At 33.2% G+C, this 12,636-nt stretch overlaps 1 protein-coding gene across 2 annotated transcripts in view; it reads right to left on the minus strand.

Annotated features, from left to right (window-relative positions):
- The window catches only part of DYNC2H1 (dynein cytoplasmic 2 heavy chain 1), a gene marked incomplete at its 5' end in the record, with an annotated part of 370,982 nt that overhangs the window by 248,318 nt on the left and 110,028 nt on the right, over positions 1-12,636 (minus strand). For both annotated transcript variants that reach the window (XM_082660860.1, XM_082660861.1), the window contains 4 exons: positions 4,507-4,644; positions 6,176-6,330; positions 8,120-8,204; positions 12,432-12,574. In XM_082660860.1, the coding sequence (XP_082516986.1) occupies positions 4,507-4,644; positions 6,176-6,330; positions 8,120-8,204; positions 12,432-12,574 (521 nt within the window). The remainder of the gene's footprint in view (positions 1-4,506; positions 4,645-6,175; positions 6,331-8,119; positions 8,205-12,431; positions 12,575-12,636) is intronic.

A 12,636-nucleotide genomic window follows, 5' to 3' on the forward strand; every position in this document is an offset into this window, starting at 1 on the left:
CAAAAATTAGTAAAGATTCAAAGAACACTAAATGATATATTAACACATGACCTCTTTGCTCATGAATACAAAAATCAAGGGTCTCACATATATAAAAATGGATGAACATTATGAATGTTTGTGTTTGACTTATTTATTTATTATACTATAAAAAAAACCAAGGGAAAAAATTTGTCAAGAAACCTTCCAAGAATCCTAACAACAGTGATTCTCAACCATATTATAATCATTCAAGGAGTTTAAAAACTAATGCTTGGCATCCTCTCTAGACTTATTGTGGTAATCATGTCACATATACATATACAGAATCATTGTACACCTGAAACTAATATAGTGCTATGAGTCAATTATATCTCAATTAAAGCAAAAAAAGAAGAGACCAGAGAGTTTTCTTCTCTCGCTCTCTCCCTTCCTGAACTGGAAGAAATAAATTTCTGTTGTTTAAACCAACAACAAGAACAATACTAACGCCTTGTGTCCTATTGCCAATATATTGATTCTTCAGGTACCTGACACGTGAGCGCAATTGGTATCTTCTATGTTCCACAAGGGTTTCTACCTGTGTATCTCTGCTACCGCTCCTCAACAGGGAAAGTTCTTTTCTCCATCTCCACAATATCAAAATCACGCTTACAGGCCCAACTCACGTGCTTCGTGTTTTATTAACCTACTTTTCCAATTGTAAGTTATATCTATTCTGAGTGACTACAGCATTTAGTGTGTTCTTTCCTTATGTCACAAACCTAGAGTTGCTAGCTTTAAAAGTTGTACGGTTTGGTTTTTAAGCTGTCTCTCCCTACCATACTTATGTATAAAATAACAAACAGAAATGTCTCCAATTTATAATTGAGCAAAATTATTAACTTATAATACAAGATGCAGAGTTATTCTTCTGGGTCTCTACTAAGTAATACAATTAGCTACAGTCTTAGAAATACTTCTTCCCAGAACAGTCCAGAGAAAAGAATAGCATAGTACTCAATGTATCTTAATAATGTTCACTAGTTTGAAGGTACATAGGCACACGGAGTGCTGAATATTTTCCTTTTGTAAATATATAGTTATCAATGATATTATTCTTTATGAAGCTTTTACTTTTTTCAAATTACTCTTTAAAGGTAAGAAATTTAAAGGTGTTCCAATTGCAGCTACAGAAGCTAGGAGAATATGGAACGATGCCTTCAATTTCCTGAAGGGAAAAAAAAGTATTTGACAGATATTCTTAACAATAAAAATGACTAGCTGCTTCAGATAAGTATTTATATTACTTTGGTTCTAAAATTCCTTGATAAAAAATTATGCTAAAATTTTACAGTATGAAAATTAAATTTATTATCTGATCTATTACTTCCAGGTCAGGTAGTCCATAAATTTATGTTGTAAACACTGAATGTGTATATAATCATCAATTATCTGCAAATGTTATTGCTTTGAAGATTTTCCATCTGCCAAGGAATTTATTTTGACATGCCAGGTGAAATCTTTTGCTTATGCCATTCAAATCAGTCCAGATAACCCTCTTGAGAAGTTCACAATAAACAAACCTCCCTTCCACGCTCAGATTTTCAATGAAGATGACCAAACATGAAAAGAAAGCTTTTTTTGTGAATAACTAAGAATTATTCTTTAACTGAGAATAAAGCAATCATGTAAGAAAAATAATAATAAAACATATTCAGAAGAAAAAAAATATTCAGGAAAAATGAAACTTCATAAAATATCCTCTGAGAGCTAGTTGGAGATACTGCAACAATGAGACAACAACAAATAAGGACACTACTGCCAAAAGGAAACATCTAGAGATTTTTTTAAATCTCCTGAGAAATAATTTAACAGAAATGAAAAACTCAATAGGAGGGTTAAAAAATAAAGTTGAAGAAATTTTGAAGAAAGTAGAGCACATAGAGAAGAAAAAAAGTGAGAAAATATAAGAAAATTAGAGAACCAGACCAGTAAGCCCAAAGCCCAAATAATAAGAAGAATTCTAAAAAGCAAGAACAGAGAAATAAAGGAAAAGGATTTATCAATAGAATAATTTAAGGAGATTTCCCAGAACTGAAGCAGATAAATTTTCAGGTAGAAAGAACCCACACTGGACACAGTGGATGAAAATAAACCTAAAGCAAAGCAAATCACCACATCTTTCAGAAAAATGGAAACAAAGATCTAAAATAGATTCCAAGAGAGAAAATAAATAACAACAAGTCACCCCAAAACAGATCAGGAATTAAAATAGCTTTGAGTGTTTCAATCACAACAATGGAATCTAGGAGAAAATGGAACAATGCCTTCAAAATCCAGAATACTATTCCCAGCACACAACCAACCAACCAACCAAGGACAGAGAAGAATGTTCATATATGTGAGATCTCAAAATTTATCGCCCATGTATCCTTTCTCACCAAGCTTTTGGGGATAGGCTCCACAGAAACGAAGGCGTAAACCAAGATGGTAAAGAATGATCTCAGGACAGCAGCTGTAACCAGGCAAAAAATGAAACAAGCCAGAAGGCTCTAGGAGAGAATGCTGCAGGTGGCTGATGAAAATTAAAAAATAGCTGAGGCCTTGTGAAGTCTTCACAGAATATTTAGAACACATTTTTAAATACGCAGTTTATGGAGTCATACCACTCCCCTTCCCAACTATCAGAAGTTTGGAAAAAAGGTTACTCTTCTGAGAAACTAAGTCAAAGAAGCTCTGGATTTGTAATTACCAGGCTAAGCACTACAAAGCTAAGGGCTAGAATGAGGTCTCATACTAAAAAATAAGGGGATTACATTTCCTTGCTGATTAATGATGTTGAGCATCTATCTTTTCATGTATTTACTGGCCTCTTTATAAGTCTTTTTCCATGAAGGGCAGGTTCAAATCTTTTGCCTATTTTTAAATTGAATTGTTAGTTTTATTAGCATTGAGTTGTAATCACTTCTATACATGCTGGATACAAGTCTTTTATCAAATACACGTTTGTAAATATTTTCTCCCAGTCTGTGACTTGCCTTTCATTTTCTTTGGAATTTATTTCAAAGAGCACAGGTTTTAATTTTGATAAGATCCTATTTATCATTTATTTTCTTCTTCTATTTTGGTATCATATCTAAGAAAGCTCTGCCTCACCCAACATCATAAAGATTTTCTCTCATATCTTCTTCTAAAGTTTTATAATTTTATGCTCTACATTTAGGTCTATGATCCATGTCAAGTTACTTTTCATATAAGTTGTAAGGTAAAGGTTTGAGGGTTTTTTTTCCTCTCTTCATGGATCTCCAAATATTCCAGTACCATTTTTTAAAAAGACCACCCTTTCCCCATTTAAACAGTATTTTTGTATACAATTAATTGACCATGTATGCATGAGTCTGTTTCTGGATGCCACAGTGTTCCGATAGTCGATATGCCTATCATTACACCAATATTACCCTACCTTGACTACTGTAGCTTTATAGTAAGTCTTTATATCATAAGCCCTCCAACTTTGTTATTTTTAAGACTTTTTTATACTATTTACTTTTACTGAGATATATACACTAGTCTGATAAACACTGAAGTTAATTTAAATAAAAGAGGCATTGGACTTCAAGTAAGGTTAATAGTCACCCACATTGAGATGGGGAAACATATTTAAGACAAATCAGGGAGGTAAAACTAACAGAATTTAATGATTCATTAGAGTCATGAATTGAGGGAACAGAAATCTAACAATTTATAAATTCTGTCTTGAATAATTAGCTATAGTGTAGTACCATAAACTGAGGAAAGGAATACAGAAAAGGAAATTATAAGTTCAGTTTTTAATCTGTTTTGAATTGTGAGACTTTCAAGAAGACATGTCTAACAGATAATCGGCTATTTGAGTCTGAAGTTCAGAGGAAGGATAGGGCTGAAGGACAAAAAAGATGGATTTGGTGGTAATCAGTATGTAATCAGTACTAAAAAGCAAGGTAATGGACAGAAGCATACTGAGAGGGTGTGCAAATGTAAAAGAATACCCAAGCAAGAAAGAACAGAGAGAAATCTCCCTTGAGAGGGTTCAACAAAAGAAAGGCAATGTTAAAAGAGGATATAAACAAAATATTAAAAATATCATGAAAGTATAAATAGAATGAATAGATTTATTTTGTAAATCGTGAGAATATTTAAAACAGGGAAAACCCCTGAAGCCTAAAAGAGATATTAAGAAAAATAAAAGGAAATATTAACTAACAGAGGGTAAACAAAATCAGTTACAGACAAACCTACACCAATTAAAATGTTTATATTTTTATATTATAGATAAATTAGTGTATGAACAATTGAGGATAGTATAGTTTTGATTTCAAACAATATGGGAAAATAACACACTCTTCCACAAAAGTTCAAGTACACAACGCTATCAGTCTACTCAGCACAGACAAGCAATATTTTTTAAATCCACATAAGTAAAAATGTTATTTTTCACACTGACTGACAATCAGGCATAAATGACCTTTCTATCGTTTGCATCACTGAGCTTACTCTAAACATTACCTGCATTGATACTGTGATCTCTTGAAGAGCAGAATCTGCTTCATCTTGCTTAGTTTTAAGTAATACACTTTGTTCTCCGGCTTTTCTGTTCAGTTCATCCACGAGAGCTTTAGCTTCATTTAGTTTAGATACACCAGCCTACATTAATAAAATGTTGATTGACAATATTAAAAGAAAAGGAATTTTATATACATACAGTAAACAAAGTCTATAAGAAAGAATCAAGCATAAATGTAAATGTGTACATATACTACATTTGCAAGTGGACTTAGGTATTTTCGTCTTGCTGATTATAATGATTTATTCAACTGTGTACTCATTAAGATGTAGTAAAAGACTCCACAGAGGCTTTAGAGAAAGATAGATTTTAAAGCATCACAGTAAAGCTGAACGGATCAACATATATTAGATATTAGATAGCTTAAATAGTAGGGTTTTTACTCACTGCATTAGACAGGAAGGAAAATAGAAAAGAAAAAAAATTCTGTAAACCCTTCCCATTTTTCAGTCTCATTGGTTGGGCAGAAGGACTCAGGGGCCACTCTTTTTATATTGGACGTGACTTGGTTTGTCTGTCCACTACCCAACTATTTTATAAGAGACTGCCTTACAAATGGGTCTGGTAAGCAATCACTCAAAATGCTTCAGCTATTCTTTGGGTGGTTGTTTGACCATGGCCATTATAACACGCCTGGCCATTATAACACCCCATTCCACAGCCCATGGATAATCCAAGGAATAAACATGAAAAATATTCCCTCTCTTCTTTAATATGATTGGGTTTTTGTCACATAACAAATCAGAAGATTTGGAAAGATAGTAATGGCAAAAAAAAAGGAATGTAAATAGTATTTACTGAGCACCCAGCACAGAGGACAGGCATCACGCTGGTTCTTTACGTTTGAATTTTATCTAATGTACTCAACACATTCACCCAATTAAGCTGCAACTCAGTGATTTTAAGTGATTTACCTGAAACACCATAGAGAACTAAATCAGGAAATTACCCCTCCAAAGCATGTAGAGTTAGTGGCTTAATATAAATGAAAGTGAATCATTAGAAAGAAGAATAAAGATAACTCTGCAAATTAATGTTCCTAGTTTACGACCCTCACAAAGAGAAGCAAGAACTTGGCAGAGGAAATGCTCTCTGACAGAATCTGAAGCTGACATTCTAATACCATGCTTAAGTTTAAGCTCTGCAGTTAGAGAAATACAAAAAGAAAACTGTTCAGAACGTACCAAGTCAAGTGACATGGATAAGAAGATGTTTATAAAATATAATTTTAAGAATATATTTTAAAAATATAAATATAATTTAAAGTTTATTATAAAGCATAATATTGGATATTACGTGTTAATTAATAATAGGCATTTCTGATTTCTAAAACACATTTATATGAAAAAGACAGTTAAAGACAGCACCATAAACTATCAAAAACACATAAATACCATGTAGTGAAGAAATAATTATTCAAACAAAAAAAAAATTACAAAACCATTACTATAATCTAGTGGGCTATAAAGACAGGTAAGTGAGACAGTTTTCCAAGACATTTAATACAGTACAATATTTATTTATATTAAGTATGGCAACATGGCATTGTGATTTACATAATCCTTGTCCCCTATGTATAGATAAAATAATTTAAGATTACCAATATTATACCTGCAAATGACTTTGTCTTTTTAATAATTCCTTTCTCTTGCTGCTATTAATGGCAGAATACACACGTAAAAAGGTCATATATCGGCTTGGTGTAGCACCATATGCTTTACAAGACTCGTGGATTAATAAAAATGATTTTAGAAAATCAGGATCAACTAGAAAGAGAAAAAAATGACTTAATATAAGTACGATCCATTAAGAATTAGAGAAAATGAACTTAACTATGTTTATTCTTGCCAGATACTTCTAAGCAATGAAATTATAAATATGAGATAACATCTTTGCCTTAAAGGTGCACAGGCATTCCTATCCATTCACAACTTCCATTTTTCTTATTAATTTTGTATTATTAATTTCATTGGTCTCTATCCTTCCACTGTAATATATTTCCCCTGACAATTTTTATTACTGCAAGAAAGATAAATCTATAGCTTGTCATAACATATAAATTAACTGGAACTACATAACATGTAATCCAAAAGTAAGCTCACTAAAAGCTACTTGAATGGAAAAGAGATACCAAACCAAGTAACACCTATCCACTCTTATGTACACAGGGAGAAACAGGACTTCAAAAGCCAAAAAATTAAGAACAAGTTCTCATTAGATCCAATATATACAAGACCAAACATACCGTCTCCCTCTCGTGGTCTCAACCTATTTCCCTCTGTATTCCCTACCTCAGTGAATAAAATCAACTTCTAATGAATTTTCCAAGCAGAACCCTGAGAAATATTCTTGCATCCTTCTTCTTCCTTGCATTCAACAGCCATTACATAACCAAGTCCTCTTTAGATTACCTCCTAATATCTCCCCAAGTCCATTCCTTCCTCTTAGATTAGAAGGCAATAGCCTTCTATACTGGTCTACAGTACCTCTGGTTTCTCTGTACACCAATCTATTTTTCATAACTGAAGAAAGGGGTACACGCAGAGACTCACATTTCTAAAACAAGCCTCTGGTTACATCTCTACCAAAAATCTCTCAATTATTCCAAATCACCCACAAGTCAGAATCCAAATTCCTTCTTTAGCATGACATGGAAGGCTCTTCCTTACCCAACCCTGCCTACCTTTTTCTCTTCATCTAGTACTCTACTATTTATTATATCCTATGTCTTAGCCCTTCAGGGTATTTATAGTTCCATAAAAATGCCTATTTTATTTCTTCAAGCCTTTTCCATGCTAGTCACTCTAACCAGAATGACCTTCCCCAAACTGCCCGTCTGGGCAAAGTGCATTTCCTTTAGTATCTGCTAGGTAGAGGCCTTACTTTCCAATGTACTTCATATAAACTTCTACCATCACTTATCCTGCTATACCAAAATTTTATGTTTATATATAACATATTTCTTGCTACCACTAGATTATCCTAAGTCATCTCCAGTATCCAGTCCAGTACCTAATATAAAACAAGTTCAATAAATATTTAATAATTAGATGGTTAGATTAAATAAATGAATAAATATGCTATGGTATAAAAGAAAAAGACCACAGTCAAAGTTAATGTGGAAATGGAGAAAATAAAGAGAACATTATAGTTAAGAAAATATTATGTCCTACTCAAAGAATCATAACACAGTTTTGCATATGAATTGAGTGCTTTGACATACCTAAGTGATAAGCTAATATGAAAAGTTTAGGCTATTAGCCCAAAACCCTATATAAGTAAGTCCTTTAGATCATTTGGGTCAAAAATGTACATTTCTAATGTCTTAATTTTAAACAACAGATATGCTGTTAGGTCCTATATGAAATGACATAAACATTAGTTTTAAAAAAAGAGGACTTAAAAGTTTAGTTTGCATCAAAAAACCTAACTTAGTTAGTTTAGCATTATTCCAGTTCATAATCATCATGAATCTTTAATGGATCTATAACATTAGAAATCAGGAATTATTTCATCAATAAAAATCAGATAAAGTCAATTTCATCAAAATACTACCTGAGTTTTTTTTCTTTTCTTCTTTTCTTTTTTTGTCGCTATATTTTTCTTCACCATCTGTTTCACTGAATAACATTTCAGGTATCTAAAATAGGAAGAGCATTTCTTTAAACCTCAATTCAGTAGGAAAAAAGTTTAAGTAAATCCAATATCAGAGGTTAAAAAACCTTTAACACACACACACCCCAAAAAAAGAAAAAAAGAAACAGTCTCAATTGGACTTTTCTTCTAGGATTCTTTAGAGGACATTATTTCCTAGTCAAGATTTTGTCACATATCAACCATTAATGTATTGCAAATTAATAGCACATAGAAAAGCTTCAACATCTCGCTTGAAAAATGATTAGAGTTTTTGAAATGAAGAAAATCACATTTTTGATTGAATTAGAAAATAATCACAGATGCCATTTAAAATAGTAAAATAATAAAATAAATGTTTTATTTGGCATCAAACTAATAAAATGCCTTCATGGCATAAAGGAATAGGAAGGAAGCTTAGCTTTCTTAAATAAGAAATAACTAAAACTAAACAAAAATAATTTCATAATTGATAATTAACATAACTGCCATCAACATAATTGATAATTCTAAAAACTATCTATTGTCTATAGCTAGGTTTTTGCCACTATCACAAATAAGAAAATAAAGTTTCATGAACAGATATCATCATTATTAAAGAAAATATTATAATCTTATAAGAATACTATTTCAAAATATACAAAAAAAATTTTTAACTCTATTTCTGGGAAAAAGAAAATAAGTAGAACTCTGAAATTTTAAAATTAAGCCAAAACCTTCAACTTCTTTCATCTGATACAGTTAATATTCCTAACAAGAGGAAGTACAAGTAATCTAGGTAATTAGGTCAAAAAATCATTTTCTGAATTTCTCAGACTGAATAAACCATTAAGCCAAAAGATTCCTTAACTAATGGAAAGTTTGAAAGTGCCATGGTTCTTGAGCCAAAGAACATTTATTTTTTCAAATACCTTCACTGATTTCTGAAAAAACACTTAAGCAACTGTGAGAATATTTTAAATATACACTTTTAAATCAATGGAAATTTGTTTCTTTGGAAACTTACTTTCTTGAAAATTTTATCCCTTATATTAGTTAGCGGGATTGTGGTAATCATTTCACAACATAAAAATATACAAAACAACATGTTGTATACCTTAAATATATACAATTTTATGTGTCAGTTATACCTCAATAAAGTTGGGAGGGGTAGGAAACATTCTATCCCTAAACGATATTCTACATTAGCAAAGTTTTCCTGCCTGGATTTACCCACATTCCCCTTTGCCTCCACTCTCCCTCCTTGGGGATAAAAATGGCACTTTCTAAAAAGAATTGAGTAAGTATATTAACCCTATTAATTCCTATTAATACCCTGACCTCTCGATTCCTTGAATTCTTCTCCTTCTGTTTTCTATCACCTTTTTCCCGGCCACTCACCCCCACTTCAAAGGGTCACACCCTGATACTTTGTCACTAACAGCAACTGCAATCATTTCATAATCTCACTTTCAAATATCCCACTCTTCTACCACTACACTCCTGTCTTCCCAGCTCATTCCATTTGCAATGTCAATCATCCTCAGACTCCACCAAGACCTACAATCTATTAATTTAACAATCTTTATACTGTCATTCACCATCTTCCTACCATAATTTCTCAGCTCCCTTGGCCTTCACTTGCTTTGTCATACTCGAGTAGCAAAGCAAAGCCCCAATCCTGGTTAAATGCAAGTCACCACCTATTGAAGGTCTGCACCTATGAGTGCACATGTAACTGGAGAAAAAACACACAACTATGCTGATTGGCCTCACTGAACTTTATAATCACTAACCTCACGTGAACCCTTAATGCTACCTAGCTATTATACTCCATTCTCCTAAACCTTTCACTCTTTCCCTCTTCCAAACTACTATTTTGCATATCCTCTAATATCTCTTCAAGACTCCAAAATCTGTTCCCTCAACTTTTCTCTCAATTGATAATCTTACCTCCTATTTCATTGGGAAAACAGAAACATCCAGAAGTGTCCAAAACTTCCCATACCACACTTGCCCACCTATTTGGAACTGTGCCCCTGTACTCTGCTTCCCTTCCTGTTATTAAGGATAATGCTTCCATTCTACAAGCAAAGGCCTATCCTTAATTGTTTCATTTGTGCAATAGACCCATATGCTGTCTACTACCCAAGGATGTTGCTCTAGCAATTTTCCCGTCTTTCATGTAACATACATGTTTTGCATCTTTTTTGCATTCTCAACAGTGTATGAAAATGCTACAGTTTGTCTCAACTTAAAATTTTTTTAAAAAAGAAAGAAAGTATTTTAACCCCCACTTCCTCCAGTTACTGACCCATTTTTATCTTCTACTTCATAACAAAATTCCTCAAAAGAGGCGACCATATTCACTCTCCACTCTTCTCATTCTTTCTGAAACACGTCAATATGTTTTTTCTCCACTACTAACTGAAACTGCTTTATCAAAGTCACTAATGAACGCCATGCTGTTAAATGCAACGATCAGTTCCCAGGCCTTGTCTACCTTCATGTGTCACCATTCATCCTTCCTCACTCCTTTGAAATGCTGTCTTCACTTGGCTTCTAGGCTTCACTTGCTTTCCTATTTCCCAAGCAGTTCCTTCTCAGTATCCTTTGCTGGTTCCTGGTCTTCATCTCAACCTCTTAATGTTGAAGTGCCCCAGAGTTCGGCCTTTGCATCTCTCCTCTCTTTGCCAACATTCACTTCCTTCGTGATATTTTTTTCTCACAGTTTTAAATGCCAGCTATACTCTGATAATTCCCACAATTTTACCTGTATGCCTGACCTTTTCCCCGTTCTCATATATCCAAATGTCTTCTCAATCTTCCAGCTCAGATGTCTAACACCTCATATTTCACATATCTAAAACTGAAAACCTCATATTCTCCTCCCAAAATGTTCTTCTCAAAGTCTCCCCTCAACTGACAGGTATTCCATCCTTCCAGGTGCTCAAGCCAACAGACTTGGAGGTATCCTTAACTCCTCACTTTCCCTTACACCTTATTACAATTTGTCAACAAATCTTATCGTTTCTACTGCAAAACATACCCAGTATCTACCACTTCTCACCACCTCTACCACTACATCCTGAGAGCAAGCCATCCTCGTCTCTTGCCGAATTACTCAATAGCTTTATGACTGCTTCCTCCTTGTCTTCTATGGTCTATTTTCAGCTCAGAAGCCAGAGTATTACCATTAAAACATTAGAATAGTTTTGCTCAAAAGCCTCCAAGGGATCCCTTACTTGTTTCCAGGAAAGCCAAAATCCTTATAATAGCGTCCAAAGCCCCACCCTAACCTTTCTCTTACTTCACTGACCTCATCTGCAACTACTCTCCCCTTTATCGCTCTGTTACAAATGAACTGGCTTCTTGCTGATCCTCAGAATCACCAGGCATGCTCTCATCTCAGGTTCTTCACCTAGAAAGCTTTCCCCCCAAATATCCCCCAAAAGAGTGTAAATTCCATGAGGGCAGGGACTTTTGTCTTTTTCTCTGCTATATCCCCAATATATGGAATAGTGGCATGTATTAGGCACCCAATAATTACTAATTCTTAATGAATACCTCTTGTTCATTGGCCTCCACAGACTAGAATAACTTTCCTCTCCTTTACCTACTTACTGAAATCTAACTAAAATATCATCTCAACTCTAAAACCTTGTCTATTATCTCAAATTACACTCCTTCCTCTGAATCATGACAGGCATTAGTCTGCACTTCTACTCTACAAAAATAAAGAAATGAATGATTGGGAATATGAGTATCATTCAAAAAGACAATATTGAAAATTATTATTAATTCAAATGAAGCAATATAAAAGGCTTCCAGCTGAGACGGTGCTATGAGTTCACAATTTAAACTCATCCCCCTCTGAACACATATCATAGCAATAACAGATTTTTTAAAAAGCATCTAAATTTTAATTTAAACAACAGCTAATATTATTGCTGTGATATTTTTATCATAAGCTAGCCTATAATAGGCTAAATAATGAAATGCATAAAATTTTTAAGGTACAATAATATCTCTGTGGTCCTTAATTAAGAACATAATCTTCCACCTAAAATTCTATACTCAACTAAACTATCAAATACAAGAGTATGAAGAAAAGAGTTATTTTCAAACTTATGAGAGATTTTCAGTGCCACAATTAAGGTAATATTATAATAAACACCAAAGGGAAGTTGTGACAATCAATAACTTTAAAAAAAATGTGCTTACTTTTTACTTCCATATTTAAACATAAACTTACTTTCTTCATACTGCTATGTGACCAACCCTCCATCCACAACACCTGGCATTTCTTATGCAAAGCAGGATTACTCTCACAGTTTATTATGAAGTTTAAATTTGCAGAATCCATTATCAAGACAATATGCAAGTTTTGTTGAATTCCTAAAAAATAAGAAAATTATACTCTTGGAATATTACAATAATAATAATTGAAGAAACCTATA

Source organism: Grampus griseus (assembly GCF_964374135.1).
Source record: "Grampus griseus genome assembly, chromosome: 8".
Lineage (NCBI taxonomy): Eukaryota > Metazoa > Chordata > Mammalia > Artiodactyla > Delphinidae > Grampus > Grampus griseus.